A 26,940-nucleotide genomic window follows, 5' to 3' on the forward strand; every position below is an offset into this window, starting at 1 on the left:
GCATTATTTTGTCCCCAAATACAAGGAGAAGTAATGCCTGGATGTGAGAAAGAAAAAGAACTTCACAAAGGATACCAGCTGAAGCTTAAGACGTAGTTCACAGGTAAGTGATTACAGCTGGGAAACAAATTAACATCACCTTTCATAGACAACAAGTGAGAGACCCCACCCCTCTGACTCTTACTAGGTCATTTGGCATGGTAGAGGATACCTAGTGTGTCGTTCTGGTAGCCCCATAATTAAAATTTTTTTTTTTTTGTGACAGAGTCTTGCTGTGTTACCCAGGCTGGAGCGCAATGGTGTGACTTTGGCTCACTGCAACCTCCTAGGTTCAAGCAATTCTCCTGCCTCAGCTTCCCGAATAGCTGGGATTACAGGCATCCACCACCATGCCTGGCTAATTTCTGTATTTTTAGTAGAGATGGAGTTTCACCATGTTGGCCAGGCTGGTTTCGAACACTTGACCTCAGGTGATCCACCTGCCTCGGCCTCCCAAAGTGCTGGGATTACAGGCATGAGCCACTGCCCCTAGCCCATAATTTTTAATTTTTAAAAGAAAGGTATCAAAAGAAAGAACCCAACAGTTGTTGGTAATCACAGCCCTCTGAAAGGATATCATTAATGAGTAGGAATTGTGGCCAGCCAAAGTGTGGCCCAAGTATCCTGAAGGGAGGGCTTCTTAAGAAACCTAGTTGCTTACTCTAAAAAAGTTTTTTTGTAGGCTACTTTGCCTATGGAGTAACTATTCTTTTATTCCTCTACTTTCTTCATAAACTTGCTTTCACTTAAAAAAATTTCTTGTAATAAAATGTAGAGACAGGGTCTTGCCATGTTGTTCAGTCTGGTCTCAAACTCTTGGGCTCAAGCCATTCTCCTACCTCTGCCTCCCAAAGTGCTGAGATTACAGGTGTGTGCCACCGCGCCTGGCCAACTGCTTACTTTGGAATTGGTCGCAGGTTTATAGGACTAACTGAAGCTTGTTTGTTTTTCACTGCAGCCTCTTGAACTCCTGAGTTCAAGAGATCCTCCCACCTCAGCCTCCCAAAGTGCTGGGATTACAGGCATGAGCCACGGCTCCTGGCCTAAAGATTTATTAGCTCTAATTTTTTGTTTTTTAAAGATGGGGTATTGCTTTGTCACCCAGGCTGCAGTGGTGTGATCATAGCTCACTGCAGCCTCGAACTCCTAGGCAATCAAGTGATCCTCCCACCTCAGCCTCCAAGTTGCTAGGACAATAGGCATGTGCCACCGTGCCTGGCTAATGTTTTCTTTTCTTTTTCTTTATTTTTGTAGAGACAGGGGTCTTGCTTCGTTGCCCAGGCTGGTCTCAAACTCCTGGCTTCAAGCCATCTGCCCGCCTCAGCCTCCCAAAGTGCTGGGATTATAGGCGTGAGCCGCCATGCCTAGCTAGCTGTAATTCTTTACTAGTCCCACCTATCCTCTATATCTGTATCAAAGAAGCCCTTAACATACTGACAAGGAAGGAGTGAACTGGGAGAAGCAGGAGGAGATTCTGAGGCAACACTGACAAGTGGGAGTCAGCCCATGATTTCATTAGTGTGTGTGTGTATGTTATCATTTCATGGAAGAGATAGTGGTGAAATTATTTAAAAACATGGTATGGCCAGGCACAGTGGCTCACGCCTGTAATCCCAGCACTTCGGGAGGCCAAGGTGGGAGGATCCCTTGAGCTCAGGAATTTTAAGACCAGCCTGGGCAACATAGTCAGACCTCGTCTCTACAAAAAATGAACAAAATTAGCTGGGCGTGGTGGTGTGTGCCTGTAGTCCTACCTACTCAGGAGGCTGAGGTGGGAGGATTGCTTGAGCCCAGGAGGTTGAAGCTGCAGTGAGCTGAGATTGCACCACTCACTTCAGCCTGGGTGACAGAGCAAGATCCTATCTCAAAAAAGGAGCAAATAAAAACAACAAAAATACATGGTATTAATAATTTTCTGGCTGACACTGAGGAGGACTCATTGTTAGAAAATAGTGATAACTCACTTTTAAAGCAATAAAGTGCTTCTGTGGTTCTGTGATAAAGAACAGTCAGGATTACAGGGATTACAGTGAGTTTTCATGCTTAAGGAATGAAGATTTTGTAGATTTTAGAGACAATTCATCTTTAGGATTTTTTTTTTCTTTTTACATTTCTAGTAGAAGTCATTAATTGTTTCCCTGTTGGATACTGGCATATGAATATTCAGTAAATATGAATTTTTACTGTATTCATGAATAAGACATTAGAAATCCTTCATATTTATAATTTTATTTTATGCTTTGTATCTATTTTTATTGAAATATTTACGTGTCTCAGCAGTAGGCTTTTGGAAAGTTACCTTTATCTCCTCTCCCATTTGGGCTCTTGTGGGTTTATGCCTTTATTTTATTTTTAAAATTAATTTATTTACTTTGAGACAGGGTCTGTCACTTTTTAGCCCAGGCTATATGGCTCCCAGGCTCAAGTGGTCCTCCCACCTCAGCCTCCTGAGTAGCTGGGACCACAGGTACACACCACCAGACCGGCTCCTTTTTTTATTTTTTGTACAGATGAGGTCTCATTGTGTTGCCCAGGTTGGTCTCAAACTCCTGAGCCGAAGTGAGCGTCTTGGCCTCCCAAAGTGTTGGGATTACAGGCATAAGCCACTGCGCCTGGCCTTGGTTTATGCCTTTACACGCATACATGCACCAAAAAAATTTACTGTAGTTTTAGTCGGGGCTCAGTGAGAAGTGAAAATAAAGGCATGTAATTAATTTTCCATCCCTACCCTGAACTCCCATTTGTTTTAAAATTTAATGGTGTTGATCTTTAATGATTTATGTTTTATGATTTTATGACTTGTTTAAGAAACTCTTTTTGGCCAAGCAGAGTAGCTCATGCCTGTAATCCCAGCACTTTGGAAGGCTGAGGCAGGTGGAGCGCTTGAGCCCAGGAGTTCAAGACCAGCTTGGGCAACATAGTGAGACCTGGTCTCTGTCTTATTAAAAAAAAAAAAAAGTTATTTTATACCTCAAAGTTATAAACACATTCACCTATATTTTCTTCTATGTATATCTTAAACATTATGTTTTGAATCCATCTCATATGATGAAGAATTTGAAAGGCAAGCTCAAGATAGAGGTATTTTAAAAAGGGAAGGGCATTAGAACCTTTAAGAAAAACAAAAAGATGAATGACAAAGGAAAAGTGAGCTGCTTTTGTCTGCAGAGAACATTTATATAGTCAAAATAATGTAATATGTGATAATACATATTATGTAATAGTAATCCACAATAATATAAACTGTAATTATGATCTAAATATGATAATATAATCATGATCTAAATATCATGGTATGACTGTATTTAGAGGATGCAGTGACAGGAGAGGAGAGTTGGCAAGAGAGTTAAATCTTCACTTTTTATAGTAGAAAGTCATCTGGTAATGTTTAAAATAGGTAAATCAAGAAACAGAGGTATAGGCAAAGTACTTAGACATATGGCACTAAGAAATAGCATAAGAGTTAAAGTTGTTGGAAATGATGTTATTCAGAATAAACCTTTTGGTACTTTTGGATATATTTTTTAACTGTGAGTGTGTATTATGTGATATTTTTTGAATTATGCATCAAGGGAATAAGAGAGAAAAGAGAAAGAACAGGACAATGTTGTCAAAGATGAAGGCAGACAAGGAGAGTGGCCACTCATGATCTGATGGAATAAATAATATATTGCATGCTTACTCAGAGCAGGGCTTGAGGCAGATACCAGGCATGCAGGTGTGGCAGGAGAATTTAGTGAAATAGAGAGTTTTGTTTTTTCTGCCTATGTTTTTCTTTTCACTATAGAGTAGGCAAGAGTTTTGGCAGGGCTGGGAGTGATGTCCTGATGTCAAAGTGAGCCTGATGTCAAAGGCCTTTTGTAAATGTCTTAAACCAGGGGAAAATGCCAGGCATAGAGGCTCACACCTGTAATCTCAGCAACTTGGAGCCTGAGGCAGGAGGATCCCTTGAGCCCAGGAGTTTGAGGTTACAGTGAGCTATGATCCTACCTTTGCACTCCAGCCTGGACCACAAAGCAAGCCTTAAAAAAAAAAAGTCTTAAAAAAAAAAAAAGTAAACTTGTAAACTTGGGGAAGAGGTTATGCCCTGGAGGGGCTGAGGAGAGGGAGAGAATTCTTTATGACTGCGAAGGGATTAGTGTGTACATCCAGCCAGAGTGGGCACTGGGCTCTAATTTCTGTCTGTGATGGGGCAAGTGACAGGACTGTTGAGTAGATGGCTTCAGGGAGTATCTGGGGAGGTCAAGTCCAAGCCCAGAGGCTGTCATATCTGAATTCTTATGTCTCAAATGTGGAGTCTAGGACTTGAAGAGATATACCTGCTGGAACCACAGGGGTCAGAACGCTCACTGATGAGACTGATGTCCAATGATGGGATGGTGTAGGAGGCAGGTAGGAGGCCTCCCTTGGGACTTGAGGTTTCTGTGACCTTTGCATAACCCTTGGCAGATGGGATCCCCCAAGAGTGCCTGATGTTGAATTTCTCATCCACACTCTGGTGCAGTAGCTTGGAGTAGGAATTAAGTTCCTTTAAGGAACATTTCAAAAGTAGTATTTCTCGCATATCTGAGTTTATAGATTAATTTCACACCTGCTGCCCTAGGACAGGTAGGGGAGAGACCCTGTCTTCACCTGCTGCAAGAGGAGCAGACAAGCCAATACTTGAGGATGTTATGATAGGTGGTAAGTGCTGTGGCATACCCAGGCTCCTACAGAAGGAAAAGGTGATGGAGCAGCCACTTCTAGCTTCTGAGGTTCCTACCTTTCTTCTTCTTCTTCTTTTTTTTCTTTTCCTGAGATGGAGTCTTGCTCTTGTCGCCCAGACTGGAGTGCAATGGCATGATCGATCTCACCTCACTGCAATCTCCGCCTCCCGGGTTCAAGCGATTCTCCTGCCTCAGCCTCCCGAGTAGCTGGGATTACAGGCGCCTGCCACAATGCCTGGCTAATTTTTATAGTAGAGACGGGGTTTCACCATGTTGGCCAGGCTGGTCTCGAACTCCTGACCTCATGATCTGCCTGCCTTGGCCTCCCAAAGTGCTGGGATTACAGGCGTGAGCCACCGTGCCCGGCCTTGAGGTTCCTACCTTTCTTGCCCCTCCCCAGGATCTGTTCCCTTCTTTCTCACATTACCTGGCCCAATCTGATGGCCTCTTCTCTCCCTGCCTGGAGGTGAGTGGGGGAATAGAAGGGTCTTCACTCTGGGGAGGAAGAGGTAGAGGAGAGCCATCTGAGGCCTTCCAGGAGAGGAGACTGATTCATACCTGAATCCTGGGGTTCTGAAAACCTGCCCCAGGGGACTTATTCCTTGACTTGAAAGGGTTTAAGGGGCTAAAGTAGTCTGGATCCCAGCCAGGAAAGAAAGGAGGAAAAAAAAAGGGAGGAGGTTTTTCCATCTGGAAGGAGGCTGAGCGAGTCCAGGGGCCCAGATAGGAATAGAAGGAGAGCACAACAGCCCCATTAAACAAAGAGGAGAGGTCGAGGCCCGAGCTTCACTGAATAGGGCTGAAGCAAGTCCCCTTGGGTCTTTGCCTCCCAGGGGCTCTCTCAGGGCTGGAACTGTGCTAGGGCAGGTTTCAATATAACTTGTGTTTGTCTGTGTTATAGATGGGCCCAAGCCACAGCTTCCCTCCTAGGGACCCTTCCAAAGAACTACTTAGAGGGTCTCACTGAGTAGTTCCCAGGGAAAGGAGAGGAAGCCTCTAGGATATCTGGGGAAAGGTCTGAAGGTCATGGAAAAGATCCGAAGGTCACTCCTGGAGTTAGTGCAGGACAGTATCAGGGTCTCAGAGGTCTGCAGAGCTGTTGGGGTGTGTGCTCCATGTCCACCATCTCTCCATTGGCAGGATTCCTCAGAAGACTGGGTCCTACCCTGTCCATCAACCTCCCTTTAACTGCTCAGGGGTGCAGGCACCTGAAAGGCAAGGAAACTCTTGGGGTAGATGGGAACATAGCGTTTGTCAGCCTGAGCTTTCGGTTCAGAGTGTGTGACCCCACCCTGTAGGAACTTTGGCATCTCGGTGGACATAAACACATGGGAACAGGTACTTGGGTGGGAAGACAGAACAGCTTTTTATTCAGTTAGGTATAAATCATATTTACAAGGAAGAGGTGGGGTGCACTGGGGAGCCGTATCAGGTCCAGGGTCCTGATGCTTCTCCTTCGAGGGGACAGTCCTGCTGCCTCCTCTCATGCTCCCTGGGAGACTCTCCCTCCTCGGTCTCTCTGGGCCTGGCCTGCTGTGGGCAGCTCAGCCATGCAGGGTAGAGCTGGGAATGCAGATGGGGTGGTTAAAGCAGGAGAAAGAGTGTGGCAAGGCCAGCATGGGGTGGCTGCTCCAGGGCCCCTGAGCATAGCCTCCTTCTTGCATCTTGGGTTCAGGCTTCAAGCCCTAGTGAGGCTGGTGGGGTCTCCAGGGCTCCAGGCTGCTCACTGGGCTATGGCCCTTTAGGGGTCTGTGACCGCTCAGTCCTGTGAGGGCAGAAGAGGGGTGTGAGGGGCTGACTGAGGCTCCCCTTTACCCACATCCCTTCAGATTCCTCACCTTTTGCAGCCTTTGGAGCCCTTTCCCTTCTTGCCAGTCTTGGAGGCCCCCCTGTCCTTCCTGCAGCCCTGGGCTGGTTTCTGTGGGGATGGTGTCTTGTCCAGATGCTGCATCAGCTGCTGCACCCAGAGCTCCTTTGGGTCTGCACACAGCTCTGCCTGAGAGCGCTTGCGGGGCAAGAACCTGCGGGTGGAGGCTGGTAAGCCTTCTTAGTCTTGCCCACCATGCCCTCCCCACCCCATCACCAGCCTGGTTGCCCACCCCTTTGTGTCCACTCACAGGATAGCTGGGATGGAGCAGCCTAAGCTTGCTTCCTGCTTCCGGTAGCTGCGAACAACCTTGGCGGGAATCTTCCTTTGGCTGTACTTGAGGCAACAGTCCTGAGCCCCTCCATCACTGCCTGCAGGGTGGGATTCACAGGGAGCCAGGGGCTGCTGGCAAGCTCCTACCCAGGCCTCTTGATCCCCTTAGCCCCATCCAAGGCCCCTCCCTGCCTTGGTACCTTGGGTCCCGGGGATGCCAAAGGCCAGAACCAGGATAAGGAGGCTCAGAGCCAGTGACTGAGCCATGTCTGTGGTAGAGGGTGAGTAAGAGGCCAGAGCTGAGGGTGAGGGGGGCAGCTGCAAGTTGGGGGTCTGTGCGTGGGCTGGGATTGGCCTGCTATTTATGTAGCTAGACACTTTCACTTCCCTTAACGTATCCCCACTCCTTTTCCTTCCTGAAAGCTGGATCTGCTGGCACCCAGCCCCACTTACTCAAACTAAATGGACAGTGCTCAGCTGCCAAATTTTATGTCCTCATTAGTTGAATATGTCTGGGCCTGAGCCTTCCTTCTATTCCCAGCTACTGCTTTCATGCAGGCCTCACTGCCTCTCCCCTGGTACACCATGACTGTCTCCTCACTACGCTCCAGGATCCATACCCTTCCCCTCCTTCCAGCAAATCTGATTATTAAATTGTAAGAGTTCTTTTTTTTTTTTTTTGAGACAAGGTCTAATTCTGTCACCCAGGCTGGAGTGCAGTGGTTGATCTTGGCTCACTGAAATCTCCGCCTCCTGGGCTCGAGTGATCCTCCCACCTCAACCTCCCCAGGAGCTGGGACTACAGGCAAGCACCACTGCGCCAGGCTGATTTTTCTATTTTTTGTAGAGACGAGGTTTCACCATGTCTAGCCCAGGCTAGTCTTGAGCTCCTGGGCTCAAACGATCTGCGTGCGTCAGCCTCTTGAGGAGCTGGGACCACAGGCACATGCCACCACGTCCAGCTGTTTTAATTTTTAATTTTTATTTTTTCTAGAGATGAGGTCTTGCTGTGTTGCCCAGTCTGGTCTTGAACTCCCGGGCTCAAGTGATCCTCCTGCCTTGGCCTCCCAAAGTGCTGGAATTATAGGTATGAGCGACTGCACCTGGTCTGTAGCATAACCATTTTGATTCCCCTTTGCTTTCCTTTTCTATATATTTTGTAGTTATTTTCCTAACGGATACCTTGGTGATTATAATTAACATTCTAAACTGATAACAACCCAGTTTGAATAATACCAACTTAGTTTCAATAGTATATAAACATTTTGCTCCTATACATTTTAGTCCCTTCTTTATATTGTTATTGTCACAGATTACATCTTTATACATTGTGTTCCCATTGACATAGATTTATAATTATTGTTTAATGCATTTTCCTTTAAAATTATATAGAGAAAAGTGGAGCTACAAACTAAAAATACAATACTAGCTTTTAGCTTTTTTTTTTTTTTTTTGACACAGGCTCTCGCTTTGTCACCCAGGCTGGAGTGCTGTGGCACAATCTTAGCTCACAGCAGCCTCGACCTCCTGGGCTCAAGTGATCCTTCCACCTCAGTCTCCCAAGTAGTGGGGCCACCATGCCTGGCTAATTTTTGTATTTTTTGTAGACACGAGGTCTCATTATGTTGCCCAGGCTAGTCGCGAATGCCTGACCTCAAGCAATTCACCCGCCTTGGCCTCCCAAAGTAATGGGATTACAAGTGTGAAGCACCATACCTGGTAATGTTGTTACTTTTTTTTTTTTTTTTTTTGAAACAGAGTCTCACTCTTTCGCCCAGGCTGGAGTGCAGTGGCACGATCTTGGCTCACTGCAACCTCCACCCTCCGGGTTCAAGCCATTCTCCTGCCTCAGCCTCCCGAGTAACTGGGATTATGGGCACCTGCCACCACATCCAGCTAATTTTTCTATTTTTTGTAGAGATGGGGTTTCACCATGTTGGCCAGGCTGGTCTCAAACTCCTGACCTCAAATGATCCGCTCACCATGGCCTCCCAAAGTGCTGGGATTACAGACATGAGCCACTGTGCCCGGCCTGCTATGTTATTATGTTTATCATAGATCTTTGTTTCTTTGTGTGGCTGTGAGTTATTATTTTTTGTCCTTTTGTTTCATTCTGAAGGTCTTCCTTTAGCATTTCTTTGTTTTTTTTTTTGTTTTTTCTTTCTCCCTTTAGCTTTTCTTGTGGGCAGGTCTACTATTAATGAACTTCCTAAGTTTTGTTTATCTGGAAATGTCTTATTTCTCCTTGATTCTTGCAGCATAGTTTTGCTGGATATATAGAACTCTTGTTTGACTTTTTTTTATCTTCAGTCTTTAAATATATCCCCCATTGTCTTTTGGCCTCCCATGGTTTCTGAAATCAGCTGGTAATCTTATTGAGAATCTCTTGTACATAATGAATTACTTCTCTCTTGCTGCTTTTAAAATCATCCTTTTGTCTTTGGGTTTCAACAATTTGACTATAATTTGTCTTGGTGTGTATCTCTGAGTTTATCCTTAGAGTTTGTGAACTTCTTGGGTATGTATATTCATGCTTTTCATCAGATTTCAGATGTTTTATCATTATTTCTTCAATTTTTTTAGTGCCCTGTTCCCTCTATTCTCCTCCTGAGACTCCTATGGTGAGGTACATTTGATGGTGTCCCTGAAACTTATTTTTCTTCTCATACTTGATCATTTTAATTCTTATCATCAAGAATACTGATCTTTTTTTTTCTGCTTAAATCAGTTGTTGATTGCCCCTAGTGAATTGTACATTTCAGTTATTGTATTTTTGCCTCCAGAATTTCCGCTTGAGTCCTTTTTTCTTTTTACTAATTTCCATATCTTTATTGATAGTTTCATTTTGTTCATGCACCATTTTTCAGATTTCCCTTAACTCTTTGCCCATGGTTTCCTTCATGGCAATGCTCCTTTGAGCATATTTAAGACAGTTATTTTTTTTAACAAAAGGGCCATTATTTCCCAATTTAATTTGAGGTCATAATAAAACAAGCAACAAAATAGTATTTGAGATTTCAGCTTCTCACCCTTATCATCAAACCTCCCATCATCAATATTTATTGAGCATTTACAGTAAGACAGTTAAAGTCTTCATCTACTATGTCCAATATCTGGGCTTCCTCAGGGATAGTCCCTGTCAAATTCCTTTCTTCCTGTGAATGGGCCATACTTTCCTGTTTCTTTGTATTAGTAATTTTTTGTTGATAACTGGGCATTCTGAATATTACAGTGTGGTATCTCTAGAAATTCAGTTTTTTCTCTCCTTCGGGGTTGCTGATATACACTTGTTGAGAACTGTGCCATCAATATGTGGTGAGTTTTTCAAACTGTTTTTTGCACAGTGTGTATTCTTTGTTTTGTGGGGTTACTGAAGCTTCTGTTTATGACCTGACAAAGGATTCTCTTCCTTCCCCCCAAAAAGGTTCTGTCCCTTTAAATCTGATATATGTGGCTCAGAAAGATGCTGCAGCCCAAGAGGGCTGAAACCAAGCAAGCCTGTCCCTTAGGGAAGCAGAAGACAGTCCCAAATGCAAACCCCTCATTTTGGGGGGACAGGGTTCCCCCTGCCCACTCGGTGACCACCCAGCCACTTCAGGAATGTGGGCTACTATCCCCACTCTGTTGGTTGGTAGCTAGTGCATGCATTATGCTCTCTTTTGAAAGACCAGCAACCTCTCCCTTCATCAAGTACCACCCCCCCTGCTTGTTATAAGTGTCCAATCAGGCTCCAGACTTCTGAAAGAGTTGATTCCAATTGCTCTTTCCACCTCAGTAGTTGCTTTGGTGGAGGGACCAACCCCTATAACTTCTTACTCTGCCATTTTGTATGATGTTGTTTCTGTAGTTTAATTTTTAACATTTTAAAATCTTTTATCCATTTGGAGTTTATTGTGGTATATGATGTGTGAGGATTATTGGGTCATAACTTAGAATCTATGTTTAAAACTGGATTGGGACTTAGAGTTGTAATCCTCACGTCAGAGCTGGAGAATCTGTCTGGTTTCCAGAGTGCTAAACCCAGCAGCAAGCTCCTTACAGCTTGTTTTTTGAAGGATGGCTTATGACAGGATAGCGAAACCATAGGAAGAGGAGGAAACGAGTGTCAGGAGACATGTAGTCAGTACAGCGATGGCCAGAGACAGAAATATTGGGTTGCTCTTGGGGAAGGATGGGATGCAGAGGGCATGGGGTTGAAGATGGAGGTACTGTTGGGAGGGGGATAAAGAGGTGGTGTTTCATTCCAAGGTCCACAGAGTAGAGGGGCTGGAATTTGGTGGCCTAGAGGAGAAATAATTGAGCTCTTGAGTCTGAGGTTTTCAGACTCAAGAGACCTTAATGCTGAGACCTTCAGCAGGGCAGAGAGTGACTCTGTTGGCAAGAAGCTGGCGTTCCTGGAACAAGACTAGGCAAAAACAAGGAGATAAGAGTTCTTGGATCTTTCACCTGGTCTGGAGGCAGATCCTGGCACCAGAAAGTTTTAAATTCCCAGCTCCCTTGTTTTCCCACCTGCCTACATGGAAGTGACTAAGAAAGTAGTGAGCAGCCTATCTCTGAAGAATTCTCAGACAGATAGAATAGCATGGGCTTGGGAGGGGGGCATGCAGATAATTCCGAAGTCATATTATATTAGTTTGCTTCCAAACTTGGCTGCACTTCAGAATCACCTGGGTGACTTGTTAAAAGCACAGAATTAGAAGCAACACGCCAGACCGCCTTAAATAGAATCTCAGAATAGAGCCAACGAATGTGTTATTTTTACCAAGTTCTGCAGGTAATTCTAAGCATTTGGTGGGGTGGGGCTGGGAGAGCCACTTGGGCCTGTTCTGCTCCCCGTCCCACACTCTAGATTGACACAGAGCCAGTGAAAGGGAACAAAGTTGGTCTGGGGAAAGGAAAGCTGGAGTGATGCCCCCCCTACCTCCCCTGGAGGAGGAGACTTTCTGGCCTGGCACAGATTGTAGAAAAAAAGGAGAGATGGCAGGGAAGAGGAGGGGGCTGTACCTTTTTCTTTCCTAAAAGCTCAGGCTTGCTGTCTCTCCAAGACACCTGCCTGTCTCCCTTACCCTTATTCATGCCATCAAAGAAGCTTCTTGTTGTGTCAGATGGTGTGCACAGCCCCCTAGGTCCCATCCCTGCCTGGTCTTCCTAGAAGCAGGAATCTAGGTTGATTAGGCATCAAGCCTAAGCCCCTACCTGTGAACTTGAGCCTGCAGTGGTACAGCAGTCTCAGGCAGATGTTCCATCCTGGAGATATTGAGGTGTGTCTGCTTGGTCCTGGAGCTTAGAATCAAGGTTAGGAGCCCTAAGGGAAATGAAGGAAGCAGTAGGGGCTTTTCTGGAGGTGGAAACCTGGCTGGACAAAATCCAGGGCAGAAAACAGCTGCCCTGAGAGTGAGGATGGGATAGCGAGTCCCTACCCCATCTCCAGTCTGTGAGTGGACCTGCTGGCGGGGGTGGTGAGAGGGAGGCACTGAAGCAGGGTAGAAGAGAGTGAGGAGCTCAGATGATGAGAGAGCCATTACCCTTTTCTGGGAGCCCAAGTCTTCTGAGCCATTCCTCTGCCCTCAGCTGCTGGCCTGGGCTTATTGTACCCCACAGTCCCACTTGAACTCTAAGCTGGGTTTGGGGATTTGGAGCCTGCAGCTTTGGCCCAAGCTCCTCTCAGTCCTCAGACCAGGCTGGATGCAGTGCTTGGGGAAGGGGACACAAAGACTCAGATGGCTGCACATCCGAGATATGGGTCTCCACCTACAGTTCCAGTCCTCTGGGTGAAGGTGTTGGCTTGGTGAGCTCCTGAGAGAACCTGGCTATTTTGTGACAACCTCTGGGATGGCCTAGGTGCAGAGGAGTGCTTCACTGGTACCCGGGGTGAAGGATAAAGGAGGTACACATGGCTGACTTCGGCCCTACCCGTGATGATGAATTCAGCTCTAACACACTCTATCACCAGACTGAGACCCTGGGAGGGGGAGAGGAACTGTGCTTATTCACACCTACCTCAGCAGGCCCACTACCTCTCTAGGACAGGCACCTGGAGTAGACATCCTAGGTGTGGGTGTTGCAAGAGTCTGGAAATCCCCTCATTGGATAGGGCCACATTCCCTTCAGTCTCAGGCCCATTTGCTCTTGCCTGGTGGGGTTTCCAGGGCAGCAGATGCTCCCAGCTTGGCAGGCAAGAGCCAGGGAGGGGTATGATGGGAATTTCAGCTCAAGGGCTAGGCAAGTCCTGGAATAGGATTGGGGTGGGCTGGAGCCCATGGGCCTGTATATCCAACAAGGGTCAAAGGGCCTGGGTGCGTTGCTGCTCCTGGGTTCTCAGCGGAGCGTTGAGCCCTCTAGAAATAAGATGACCTGTGCACTGTGCAGCTGTTACTGAAGGAGCTACTCAGTTTCTGGGAGTCATAAGTGTGCAAAATGTGTGTGTCTAGTGTAGTTGCATGCATTCATCAATGTGTAGCTCTACCAAGGGTTAGGGTTAGAGTTAGGATTATGCTTAGAAGAGCATTGATGTTGTGGTTCCAAATTGGATAGGGCTGGAATCATGGTGATGTTAAAGCAGGATTTGGAATTGGGTTTGTGGTTCCTGTTGATAGAAATAGGCATATCTTAAATGAGGATTGTGTTAGGGTTGGAGTAGGGCACTGCTTGCATTTAGGATTTGGATTAAGAGTGAGGAGATCTTAACCTAAATCCTAAATGATCTTAATCCACAGAGATAAATTTTGTGTTGGAAGTTGCTTTTAAGTTTTCTCTCTCTCCTTTTTTGTTTGTGGTGTCTTGTTTTGTTTTGTTTTGCTTTGTTTAGTTTTGTTGAGACAGGGTCTCACTCTGTCACCCAGGCTGGAGTGCAGTGGTGCAATCTCAGTTCACAGCAACCTCCACTTCCCAGACTCAAGCTATTCTCCAGCCTCAGCCTCTTGAGTAGCTGGGACTACTGATGTGACCCACCATGCCCAGCTGTTTTATTTTATTTTATTTTTGTACATTTTTTTTGTAGAAAGCGGGTTTCACCATATTGCCCAGGCTGGTCTCGAACTCTTGAGCTCAAAGCGATCTGCCCACCTCAGCCTTCCAAAGTACTGGGATTACAGGTGTGAGCCACTGCACCCGGCCTGGTTTTAAGCTTTCGAGCTAGTGTGGAGAGGGACTTACGCTTCTGCATAACATGTGGTATTGATCTGATACAGATGACAAGTTGTTGGCTGTTTTCCAGGACCTCTACAGTTGAGGGGTACAGAGTGGCCCCTGCAGCCATGATCCAACTAGGGGAGGGAGGCATTCAGCTCCCGGGGAGAGGGCAGATCAGTTTTCTATCTCAAACTTATTTGGCCATGTAAACATTTTTGGATCACACCCACCAGCATTATCTGTCTGCGTACAGTTGTTCCCAGAGTCTTATTTGAAAAACTATGGTTTAGAGTTTTCTTTGGGAATGGGATTGGAGTTGGGTTTAGAGGTATGGTCGATAGGGGTGGGATTGTGGTTAACATGAAGTTTAGGCTAGAACTACATATGAGATCATGTCTTGTGTAAGGGTTTTCTAACTGGGGAACCGGGACCTGGTTCTTCATGGTTTCCTGAGGATAATGTGGACTAAGTGTGTCTACGTGGTTTGTTCTTCCCTTGTGTCTGCTATGTCAAAGAGTCTGAGAGCCAGGACCCTTCAAGGATGGAGCCAGCAGTAAATTGGGGGCCCTTGGGGAGATGCGTGTGTAGGTGAAGGATGAGGCTGCTGAAGAGGGCAGTGGACTCTCTTCCTGACCCTGACATTCTTTAAGAGCACACAGCCACATTGTTGAGACCAGGGGTATGCATGTGAATCCAAAGCTATCCTATTAAAGGACAAGCAATAGGACAGAAACGACAAACCAGAATTTAAAGGAGAGATGAGCCTGGTCTGAGGTGGCCTAGAGGATTTATGGAGGAGAGGGGCTTTGCAGGATGGATTTGGACGGCATTTGCGTCTGTGGGTCTGTGAGACGGGTTCTGTGTGCAAACCTGTCTTTGTGTCTGCATGTGTGTTTGTGCCCGTGTCTGCTCGGGCACGTCTGACGCAGGGTGTTCATGGGTCCATGTGACTTTGTCTTCCTTGACGTGTTTGTCCTTACTCTGAACTAGTTTCTGAGTGGCACGGTTGACTTGTGTCTTTTTCTGTATGTACCTGTGTGGTGGGATGTCTGTGTCCATGTGTCTTTGACTGTGTGTATGTGATTTTTCCCTGGCCCCTTACTGTATCTTCCGCCTACCCTGACATACCCCAGCTGCTAGCACTATTTACCGCAAGGAGGGCTTCCCTTCCCGCCGTCTGGATTCCCATGGGTCAGTCCGCCTGCCCAGGGACCTGCCCCTGTGGCCTTTGTAGTAGGCCTGACCTTGGATGTGACACATTCTGGAAATCCCCTAATATGCTACTTGCCTAGCCACTAGCTGAGTGTTTATAGTGGAGGAGAGGGACAAGGCAGGAAAGGGGGGCAGTTGGCAGCACCCACCCCTCCTTCTGGAAACTGGATCTCACTGGCCCCTTCCCAGGCCCCCCTCCCCCTCCCCATGCTCTCTCAGGGTCCTGGCCTCACTGTCTCCGGGCATGAGAATGCACAGACCTCTGCAAGACTGGTCAGCCCTGTGAGGCATCTGGTCCTTTGTGTCCCCAAGCACTTTACATGCCTGGATTGTGCTTACCTCTCATATTCCCACCTGAGCTCAAGGAATTCCTTCCTTCTCTTCTGTCCCTGCAGAGGACACAGGGGCTATTCTGGCCCTTCCATCTATGGCAGGCCTGGCCTAGACCATGGGCTCCAGAAGCCAGGTAGAGTATTCGGCCCTGGTTAGCTGGTTAAGCAGCAGAGGCCCAGCCACCTCCCACATGGTGCAGGAAGCAGTGTCTCCATGGAGTCTATTCCTGTGTTCATCCTGTGTTCCTTGCCCTCCCTGCCTGGGCTGCAGTGAGCAGGTACAGAAGTGAAGCAGCCACGGTCCCTGCCCTCAACAACTCAGCGTTGAACACAAGTGATGTTGTGGAGAAGCCACCCTCCCCACACTGCTGGTGGTCGGTTTCCTGAAATTCTCTCCAGCCAATTCTGAAGTGCCTTTCTGGAAAGCCCAAGAGAAGAGCTCTGGAAGGTCAGGGTGATTCACCATTCACCATTCACCAAAGACCCCAAGCAAGCACTGATGTATTCCTAGCATCTACCCTCAAACCTGAAGTAGTAAATTTTCTTTTTTCTTTTTTGAGATGGAGTCTGCCTCTGTCGCCCAGGCTGGAGTGCAGTGGCACGATCTTGATCTTGGGTCACTGCAACTTCTGCCTCCTGGATTCAAGTGATTTTCCTCCTTCAGCCTCCTGAGTAGCTGGGATTACAGGCGCACACTACCATGCCCGGCTAATTTTTGTATTTTTCATAGAGACAGGGGTTTCACTACATTGGCCAGATTGGTCTTGAACTTCTGACCTCAAGTGATCCACCCGCCTCGGCCTCCCAAAGTGTTGGGATTACAGGCGCGAACCACCGCACCTGGCCGAAGTAGTAAATTCTTGAGTTTGTACTCTACATGTGAATTTTGCTTCTTGCCTCTCTTCACCCTGGGGAAGATAGAAGGTGGGGTTGTGCTGGGGTTATGGGATGGGATGAGCAAAGCTTCATCCGCCATCAGCATCCTGCATGAATCATAGGCTGTGACCCTGACTTTGCTTAGCTCTCGAATTTGCTGAGAACTCAGAATCCTGAAGGTATCAGTTCCAGCTCATCTTTGCCCCCAGTTCTGTGTCATGGGACTTTAGTTAGCGGCATGAGCCCATGCTGGCCTCAGGCAGGTGGGAGCCTGTAGGGAACCATGGGAGGGACCTGCTCCACCCTAAACCAGGATGTATGCACGCTAACCCCTGGCTCCCTACCTGACACTGCTGTGACCCTCCTGAGTCAATTCCCTTCATTCTGGGCCTCCCTCTATTCTAGCTGTGTGGCTGCCTGCCCCGCTCCCACCAGGCAGGGAGGATGTGCCTGTCACAAGACCTCCTTTGATCTTTGGGGATGCTTTAGGAAAACATCTGTTGAATGTTGGTTCAGCAGGTTTGGGCCTTGTGCCTCTCTGCCCTGGGGACCATGTATGGGCTGGGCCCCCATCCCTTAGGCACAGAATCAGCATTCAGAGCAGGGACACATCCATGCTTCTTCCCATCCTGGCTCTTCTGTATCCAAGCAGTGGACACTTTGTGCTAAATGCTGGGGTCCTATCAGAGGAAGCAAGTCCTGCCATCACCTCCTCCTGATGATGGGATGGCGAGTGATCCTGGGTTTCCTTACGAACCAGGGGCATCCCACTGTCCCTCCAAACGTGTCATAAAGAAGTCACAGCACTTCCTGCCCTTTTTCCAGCTCTTGGCTCCTCTGTGGTAGGTCAGAAGGGGAATGCAGAGGTGCCACCTCCTGAGGGATAATAGCTGTCCAAAATCGATGTCCCTTCCATCTTCTCAGGGCAGCTTCTTTGTCTTCCTGCTTCCCAATTCTCTCGTCCCACCCATATAACCTCCCTGGTCTCTCACCTCACTGAGCACTAGGATGCCATCTCTGCCCTGTTTCTCCATCTCCAGCCTCATGCTCTTACACAGGCTCCATGCATTTAGAGCTTTCTCTGTGATCTCTTCTGCTGGTACAGTCTTCCAAGAGCACCTGCTGCACAGATATCAGCAGCAGCTTTGATCACCTTTTCACCCACCTATGTACTCACAACCAACTGCTTGGGACCTAACAGAAACTTTCCGTGGTAACTTCCAGAATCTTTCTCCACCTCCAGCTTTCCAGCTTTGGTTCTCCATACGGTTCCCCCTTCCCACAGACATGGTCCCTTCCCAGGTCCTCACTCATCCCTCTGGGTCTTTGCCCACACTCCCTTATATGTGGAGGAATCCTTTCTTCTAGTCCATGAAGTCCTCCCTCATTAACTCTACCTTCTCTCTACCACCAGTGAAGTTCTGTATTTTTAGCCAAAGCCAGCCTGTCAACTTGGGGACTTGCTCCCATTCCTTCACTTCTGCACCACAACATTGTTCCAGCAGTTCTCCCCTTGAGCTCCTGCGTCGTTAATTTATCCATCTCAACTGGATTTTTTCCATTAACATCCACTATGCTATGTCTCCAGTCTTTTTTGAAAGCCATTTTGGGTTCTAATGCCTCATATTTCTGTATTTTTATTTGAACAGACCTCCTTGAGGAGTTTATATTACCCTTTCTTTTTTTTTTTTTTTTTTTTTTTTTTTTTTTTTTTTTTTTTTTTTTTTTGAGACGGAGTCTCGCTCTGTCGCCCAGGCTGGAGTGCAGTGGTGCAATCTGGGCTCACTGCAAGCTCCGCCTCCTGGGTTCATGCCATTCTCCTGCCTCAGCCTCTCCAAGTAGCTGGGACTACAGGCGCCCGCCACCACGCCCAGCTAATTTTTTGTATTTTTAGTAGAGACGGGGTTTCACCGTGGTCTCGATCTCCTGACCTCGTGATCCGCCTGCCTCGGCCTCCCAAAGTGCTGGGATTACAAGCATGAGCCACTGCGTCTGGCCTGTATTACCCTTTCTAACACTAATTGCTGTCTTTCCATTCTCTCTCTCACTCTCTCTTTCTCGGAGTTTTGCTCTTATCGCCCAGGCTGGAATGCAATGGCACAATCTGGGCTCACTGCAACCTCCACCTCCTGGGTTCAAGTGATTCTCCTCAGCCTCCTGAGTAGCTGGGATTACAGGTGCGCACCACCACGCCCAGATAATTTTTGTATTTTTACTAGAGACAGAGTTTCACCATGTTGGCCAGGCTGATCTCGAACTCCTGACCTCAGGTGATCCACCCGCTTCAGCCTCCCAAAGTGCCAGGATTACAGGTGTGAGCCACTGCGCCCAGCTGTCCACTCTCTCTTGAATCCACTCCAGTCACACCTTCATCTCCATCATTCACCTGAGGCTGCACCTCTTAAGGTCATGAATGATCTCTGTGTGGCTAAATCTAACACTCCTCATCTTAGTTGGCTGACTGGCAACTTTTCATGTGGTTGATCTCTCCTTGAAAAACTTTCTTGTTTGGCTTCTAGTATTCCACACTCATCTTGTTTTCCTTCCATCTCACTGGCTACTGCTTGTCAGTTTCCTCTGTTTACTAGTCCCTCCTTTACTTTCCAGTTTCTTAACATAGAAGAGTCTCAGGGCCCACTCCTTAGATGTCTCCATTTACACTTAGTTGTTTGGTGTGTTATCCAGTTGCATGGTTTTCTCTATCTCTCTTTCTCTCTCTGTATTATCTGAAGCCAGGACCCTCCCTGAGGACCATCAGGCTTCTGTGTTGAAGATGAACTGTTGGTTGAATGGTCTCAGGATGAAATGGGGAGATTAGTTATGATGCTACTGGAGTGATGGTAGCAGTAGAGAGGGTGAGAAGTGGGCATTTTCTCAATGCATGCTTGAAGGTAGAGATAACAGGATTTACTGTGGGTCAGGAAACAAATCAAGGATAACACCATTGTTTTTGTCCTAAATAACTGGAAAGATGGAGCTGCCATTCACTGAAGTGAGAAATATCGTGAATAGAGTGGGTTTGGTATGTGTGATTGAGTGGTGGTGAAGGGTAGAAAACTAGTTCATTTATTTTTGTATGGTTTGAGACGAATATTGGGCTTCCAAGTTTATAATCTGACTGGACAGTTTGGGAGTAATAGACTGTCGACCCCATGGGATCATGAGCTCCACTGGGTCAAGGCCTGTGTCATGTTCATTGATGTGTTTTGCATAGTTCTTGGCACATAATAAACAGTCAAATACTTAATTGTTGAAAACAAGATGCTTTCAAAGTAATTTTTATTATTTTGAGAGTAATAAAATTTTATTACTCTGAGAGTAATTTTATTACAGCTCCTCACCAGCTGATTACTTCCTCCTGTGGCACTACCACACACCTCATAGCCCCATTACAATGATCAATGCTTCGTCTGTCTCCACAGCCCTGACTTTGGATTCAACTAATATAAGGTGTTACTATGCATTAGTCACTCTCCTAGGCCCTGGAGTTACGGGACAGTGGAAAATATTCTGGTGGGATGGATGGTAAATGTTCAGAAATCAAGCATGACCTTTAACTTCAGTGCACTCTAGATAAGGGCTTTTCTTCTTTAATGTGGAATGGTGACCCATCTGAAAGGTAAGTCAAAGCTCCTTCCCTAGAGAGGAAGGACTTTTTAGCCCCCCTCACACCTTCCCTTAACACAGTACAGCAGAGACAAGGAGCAGACAAAGTATTGCTGAGAAATATAGAGTGTATTTCTAGTGGCACCTGCCCCACCTGCACATTTATGGAAATGACAATACTGGTCCTCTGGAGGGCTGCAGCAGGTGGGGAGCCACCTGTATTTCTAGTGGCACCTGCCCCACCTGCACATTTATGGACCAGTATTGTCATTTGGACCAGTATTGTCATTTCCATAAATGTGCAGGTGGGGCAGGTGCCACTAGAAATACACTCTATATTTCTCAGCAATACATTGTCTGTCTGCTCCTTGTCTCTGCTTTATTGTGTTAAGGGAAGGTGTGAGGGAGACTAAAAAGTCCTTCCTCTCTAGGGAAGGAGCTTTGACTTACCTTTCAGATGGGTCACCATTCCACATCAAAGAAGAAAAGCCCTTATCTGGAGTGCACTGAAGTTAAAGGTCATGCTTGATTTCTGAACATTTACCATCCATCCCACCAGAATATTTTCCACTGTCCCGTAACTCCAGGGCCTAGGAGAGTGGCTAATGCATAGTAAGACCTTATATTAGTTGAATCCAAAGTCTGCATGTTCTTCGTGAGCAGACTAATTTAGTTTGTATCTGAGGTGAGGGTCAGGAACTAGGTTGGGTGCCCAGGTTTGGTGGCACAAGCCTCTCGAGGACAGTGACGAGGGCAGTGGCGGGGGTAGCCCAGGGCTGAGGCAGAGCCAGTTTGTCTGGAGTGTAGCCGGAGCTTATTGTCTAGGGACTGGGGACCATCCAAGAAGGCTGGGCCCACCAGCTTCTGAGCAGGACGAGATTGGGCCTTGGAGCATCCTGTCGGCTTCTCTGTCTTACTTCTCCCCACAGGGCTCTTGGCTGGAGCCAGGACCTTTGCAGCATTTTCTTTTCTGGTTTTGGCCTCCTTTGCAGCAGCTGAGAATATGGAGTCCTCATGCCCTTTGCCTTTTGTCCTGGGGATGATATGCTGCAGAAAACACTTGATTTTATTTGTCAAGCTAGATTCTGGAAGGCTGGGCTTCTTTTGACTATGGGTTGGCATCACCAGCCCATGCAAAACCTTCCCTTGCAAAGTTAGGCCCTGCAAAGGCTTACCCTGAGTTGGTTGGCTCAGGAAAGGCTGACCCTGTGAAGCCTGGGGCACCACAGTCTGGGCATTCTTAGTAATTGTTGCTAGTCCAAGGATGACAGTTAGCTCGGTTTGACTGTCTTGCAGGTTACTGTCAGATTCTTTCTCCCCAGGGACTCGTGGAGGTAGCTGTTGGAGCTTAAGCTGAGGGTGGTGCCGGGGGCTGTGTTGACAGGGATCAGCAAGATGAAAGCTACGGCTCCATTGCCAGGACCCTCGGGGTGTCTTGTTTGGAAGCATCCCTGCTGGCCTCTGGTCTTCAGCAGGGCGTCTCTCTTCTCTGGTTGAGGAGCGCCCAAACCCTGTATCCCCTTCTCTGTGGTCTCTGGCTGCTTTGGTTTCCTGTGGGTCCTCTCTCTTTCCTGCTAGCATGGGGACATGAGCTGGGTCCTTGCTCTTGCCAGGGCTTTGGGGCTCAGGGCTCCAGGGTTCCTCGAGGCTGGGGTTGTTCACATTGGCGTCCACCCGAACACAAAGCATGTGGGCCTTTGTCATGTCCCCACTGCGTTGTGAGATCTTGGAGACCGAGTGGGCAGAACCCTGGGGTACAGCTTTGAAACTAGATTGCTTTTGGTTCTGCTGCACTGCCTTCAAGTCATTGGCCAGCTGTTCTTTAAGGTGAACCCCTTCTGGATTAGGGGCAGGAAGGGTGTCTGGTGGAATGGGCAGTTCCTGGAGCAATGTCTCCCCTTGGTGGTTTAGACTTTCAAGAGACTTCTGTGTGGATATGTTCTCTGGTATTGCAGCAGTTTGTTCCCTGGACTTCCTTGCCCTAATGGGAATTCCCCATTGTATCTCTAGGACCTTTTTTCTCAGGTGGAAGTTTAGTTTGGTCAGTGTATGTGTCTGGAGTGAGTGGGGGCTAGCAGGATGTGTCTGGCTTTCTAGAGGCAGCATCTCCACAGGCCTAGGCACCATCTCTGTGATGACAGATTGGCTAGTGACTGCCGGGGCCAGGGCCCTGGGGAGCGCCACATAATACAGAGCAGGCAGCCCCGACAGGAAGGCCAGATGCTTGTGCCGTAAAGTTGTCTCCAGTTTCTCAATGGTTTCCATAGACAAGACTCGGAGCAGCTTAGGGTGTTCAGTGATAGTACCTGGTAAAGCCTTTTGCTGCTGATCAAGGGCCGTTGGCATCCAAGGCATAACTTTGTGATGTAGGTCTGGGTCATTTGCTCTCTGCAGTACCAGGAACTGGCTTTCTGGAATGCAGGTTAAAGGAGCCACTGCCAGGCCACCAGAAATTCTGCAGTCCCAGGACCTACGTACACAGGCAGGGATCTTGCCCTGGTGGATCTGTTCACATTTGGAGTCGATGTGGTTCTGCAATATTGCTTTGGCCTGGGTTAACAAGTGTGGCATGGGGATGGACACTGGGGCCACAATGGGTGACAGCACATCGCAAGCCCCGTTGGCCTCTAGGGCTACAGTCTGGGGGATGCTCACATTGGCTAGGGCTGTGCTGCTGCAGGACACAGTCTGCTGGTCAGTGGAGGTAAGGAGCAACTGGATGGACTGCTGGATCTTCTGAGGCAGGCCCCAGCGATGGTGAATCAACTGTTTCTGGATGTGGAATTCCAGCAGCTTCCGGGCATGCTCCGGGAAGAAGAGTGGTTCCCTGGTAAGCACTGAGATGGACTTCCCTGGCTGGGAAGCTGTCACGGTCTCAGGAGGCTGAGCTTTGCCACAGGGCTCATGCTGCATGAGGCACTGGGTGTGCTGAGACCTCTGGAGGGCAGCTGGCCAGCCCCACTGAAGCTGGAGTTGCCTCTGTAGCAGGTGCCACTCCAAGGCTTCATACTCAGCCAGAGTCAGAAATGGGACATTGATCTGAGCTCGTTGATGTTCAGATGGAGACACCCAATTTGGGGAAAGTGGGGAAGAGGGTGGGGCTGACTGGGGTGAAGTTTTAGGGAGCAGCTGGGGGAAGGAGAGCTCATTGAAGAGAAAAGGATCCTTCAAGGCGGGCTTGGGCACTTTTTCTTTCTTGGGGCGGCCTTGAGATCTCATGAAAGTGGCAACCAGGGACTCACTGTGCAGAGAAGGGAGCCCACAGAATAGCTGGCTGTATTTCTGCTGGAGATCACTCCCTGAGTCATTATCTTGTCCCCCAGACAGTGGATGGGGGCCACTTAGGGCTTTAAGGGCTGGAGAGCGCAAGGCTAGAGCCATAGGGTTTGGACTTTGCTGACAGTGGTGTCTTTGTTCTGGGTTCATAATGGACCATTCAGAAACCCAGAAGGTCTGGGTGGGCTGGCCAGCCACACATGAACACCAGGTCTGGAGGGAAATGGTCTCAAATCTATGAAGAGAGACCTGAGAAGTATTATTCAGTTTGAAAGAAACTGGCTGGTCATTTCCAGGTTGGTAATACAATGGTGGGTTTGGCATAAGCTGCCTCAGGGACTCCTCCACACGTCTGGGCAGCCCCCACCTCTGGAAATGCATCCATTTTTTAACATGTATGTCAAGAAGCCTCAGCACTTCAGGACAGTGAAATGGCAGGTGGGCAGGGAGGACCATATGTGAGGCCATCGGATGCATCAGGTTCAGGGTTTCTGGGTTCAGGGACAGCAAGGAGACCTGAGAATTCAAGTGATGCTGGCCTTGGTTTCCCTGGGCAGAGCTGGGGTTGCTCTGCATCATCTCCTCCTGGTTCAGTGGAGCCCTTGGCTTCTCAAGCCTTGAAGAAGCCATTGTGTTTGGGCCCGTGAGCACATCTGGCACTTGAAATTCCGGCCCTAGGTGGAGGTGATCAGCGCAGTGATCTCGTATGCCATGTGTATATGTTGACTGGGCAGCTGACTGGGTTAAAGATTTCTGATCCGTTAATTGTGACGGTGTTGGGGTTACAGATGCCGGTGAAAGCTCTCTGGTGTGCCAGGAATGAAATTCCACACTCTGATCTAAAGACATACTGGACATAGACAGCGTCTCTAGGCAAGAGGAGCCCTGCAATGGCTCCGATAAAGTCAGGGAGATCTGGTTGTTCTCACCCGCCAGCAATTGCTGAATCTCCAGAGCCACAGAATTGCAGATTTGGCAGCAGGGATCTGCACACAGGATACGCCGCACACTTCCCTCTGGAGGAAGCCAGCCCTGCCTGGGAAGGGAAACACGGCAAAATTAATGATGGAGTGACATCTGCCTTCTTGGAAGAGTGTGGGCTGGAGTTGGCACTCTCATTTCCCAGTCCTGAAAACCCTGGGGCCTATACCATCTTGTTGTCTACCTGTCTGCCTTCCTTGCTAAGAAAATGCCATTTGGCAAGGTGTGGTGGGCTGGGCTGATGGTCTGGAGCTTGTTGGGCAAGGCTTCAGACAACCCATGGGAGGGTATGGCCCTCAGAGAGGGCTGGGAGCTGGGGTCAGTTCTCTGTTGACCTTATTGAAAAGCTGAACTAGGAGAACTGAGCCAGGTGGTTACGTGATGGGGCATCACCAGGAACATCACCAGTTAGAGCCCAGGCCAGTCTCATTTGAGGCTAAGAAATCCAAAGCCTGTATTCAGTACTTCCAAGCTGTAGAAAATGAGGTCCTTGTGGGACTTCTGCATTCTGGAGTATTTGGTACCCCTAATATTATACCCAGCATCTCTCGGGAACCAGTCCTGTTCTCTAGAGCTCTTAAGGAGAGGATAATATAATAGACTCCTGTGTAAGGAGTGTCCCAAGTACTGGCCTCACTGAAGACAGAACCGGAGGAGTCCATGTCAGCAGAGTCTAGCCAGAGTCAGGTATTTTCCCTTGAAAAGGTATGGCTTTATTCCCTTGAAAGAGTATGAAGAGAATAAGACAAGGATGACTTCTTTATTCAAATCCCATTCTCTTAACTGGGTAACTTATCTCATGGCTGAGTGCAGCTCCATGTAATATGTTTTATGAATTATGCACTAGTAAAATCCTGAATAGTAGAGCTGCTGTTATCCTAGCACAGAGCTGAACTGGGCGGCTCATCTCTCCTGAGACATGTGAACCCCACTCTTCCCTGGCAACCCTCTCAACCAGTGTCCCTGCTTCCACTGTGCATGTCTCCCTCCCAGCCGTTATCTTTCTCCTTAGTCCTGCCCCAGGCCAAGCCAAGAAATCATCATAGGCCAGTCTGGTTGTTGAAAGAGTGCAAAGAGCAATAGATCACCTTTTAATGATGGAGAGCAGCTTCTGTGGCTTCTCAGCTTCTTTCCGGGAACATCTCCTAGCTGAGGAACGGGGAGACAGTGTTATATGGCATGGGATAATTTCATAGGCATCCTATAGGAAGCTGAATAGTAAGGCCTTTGACTCTCATCAGGAAAAGACTACAATCCTGAAAAGTCCGTACTCCAAGGCATGTCTGAGTACAGCATCACTATAACACAGTGTCCCATATCTAATTTCACTTGATTTTTACAACCACAATGTGAGTGAGGCAGGATTGTCAGTGTTTTGCTCATTTTGTGGATAAGAATGAGAGATGAAATGACTTCCACAGGGTCATAAAACTAGTAAGTTATACAATTAAGAACATCTGCTCTACTTTCTTAATTCTTCATTTCCAGGGCATTGAGGTACAGGATTTTGGAACATTCTCAAGTTATGATTTCCCACCCATGGAAGTTTCAGTCTGGGGAACTGGAGTCTTCAGTGGCAGAGAACCTGGCTTTTGGCTCCAGAGGTCACAGAGGGACAGGATTCATGGGAAACACCCGCAGTGGAAGGGAGTCACAGGAGAGATTGGGACTTTACCTGTTGATGCTGCACCTCTAGCTCTTTGCCTGACTTTACGGTGACACTTCGAAGACAAAAACATTAGAATGTGAAGCTAGGACACCATTTTCTTTCTCATGTCCAAAATGAGACAAAACTTACATACATTTTCCACTCCCTTTCTATATATCTATCTGTATTTTATACACTCTCCTGGATTTCCTTTGCCTATTCCACCTTTTTACCCCATTTTCCTTCTCTGCTTATTTCGGATTCACTTGGAGGCTTTTCCAAGTTCTATACCTCCCATCTGATTCCCAGATGAGTCCTGCTGGGTGCTGAGGATGATACAGGAGGAAAAGCAGAACAGACAAAAGGGTAAATGGTTCTAACAACCAAAGGACTTCTGCTTACGAGCCCGCCAACCAGAAAACTCCCCCATATTCAGAGATCTTCCGAGATCCAGCAAGATAGACTTTTTATTATCTAGTTCTCAACCCAAGCCAAATAGAGAGGTTCTTGGCTTTTCAATCAGAGTATGTTGCGGGAAGGGCCTGGTAAGGAATTATAGTCTCTGAGAAGAAAAGTATTACACAAAGGGAACTGAAGGTATGCTATAAAAATTCTGGGGTGGGGATTATAAGGGGGCATGCTAAGAACTTATAAGCTTCTTATCTGACGCTTAATTAGTTCGGTTAGGATCATAGCCCTACCCGGCAGCAGCTCCTTTTAGGCTCCGGACTCAATTTATGGTGGCTCCTTTTCACTTGCCAGATAATTAGAATAATGATGAAGATGGATCCACAGATGTATAAGGGATATCCAACATCCCACGGAACAAAAGTAGGGCTCAACATGGTCTCAACCTCATTAGCATGAGATCAGCGATCCCTCTATCTCGGCGTTCAGGGTTCTGGTGCCTAATGACTCCCAGTGCTAGACCTTGTCATGTCCACCTCACAGAGGACGGAACTAGGCCACCAGACTGCATCACAAAGCTCTCCT

The 26,940-nt window shown here is 47.6% G+C and overlaps 3 protein-coding genes and 1 long non-coding RNA gene across 4 annotated transcripts in view; 2 read left to right on the forward strand and 2 right to left on the reverse strand.

The window, feature by feature from the left end:
* The window catches only part of LOC129490288 (antiviral innate immune response receptor RIG-I-like), a 337,723-nt gene that overhangs the window by 214,516 nt on the left and 96,267 nt on the right, over positions 1-26,940 (forward strand).
* Positions 1-26,940, forward strand: part of LOC129490299 (uncharacterized) — a 67,919-nt gene that overhangs the window by 36,981 nt on the left and 3,998 nt on the right. Inside the window, exons 5-6 of the long non-coding RNA XR_010113570.1 lie at positions 26-103; positions 7,880-7,972. This is a non-coding gene — a long non-coding RNA (uncharacterized lncRNA). The remainder of the gene's footprint in view (positions 1-25; positions 104-7,879; positions 7,973-26,940) is intronic.
* LOC129490294 (C-C motif chemokine 21) lies at positions 6,087-7,669 on the reverse strand. Its single transcript, XM_055294027.2, has 4 exons — positions 7,086-7,669; positions 6,863-6,983; positions 6,584-6,766; positions 6,087-6,510 (listed from the first exon to the last, which is right to left on the reverse strand). The coding sequence occupies exons 1-4, from the start codon at positions 7,150-7,152 to the stop codon at positions 6,477-6,479; spliced, it is 405 nt and encodes a 134-aa protein (XP_055150002.1). The 5' UTR covers positions 7,153-7,669; the 3' UTR covers positions 6,087-6,476.
* On the reverse strand, positions 20,531-26,792 carry LOC129490278 (protein SPATA31F1). Its single transcript, XM_055294007.2, has 4 exons — positions 26,649-26,792; positions 25,975-26,020; positions 25,388-25,448; positions 20,531-24,354 (listed from the first exon to the last, which is right to left on the reverse strand). Exons 1-4 carry the CDS (start codon positions 26,790-26,792, stop codon positions 20,742-20,744), a joined length of 3,864 nt encoding a protein of 1,287 aa, XP_055149982.1. The 3' UTR covers positions 20,531-20,741.

The sequence above is a fragment of the Symphalangus syndactylus genome, chromosome 9 (genome assembly GCF_028878055.3).
Source record: "Symphalangus syndactylus isolate Jambi chromosome 9, NHGRI_mSymSyn1-v2.1_pri, whole genome shotgun sequence".
Classification (NCBI taxonomy): Eukaryota; Metazoa; Chordata; class Mammalia; order Primates; family Hylobatidae; genus Symphalangus; species Symphalangus syndactylus.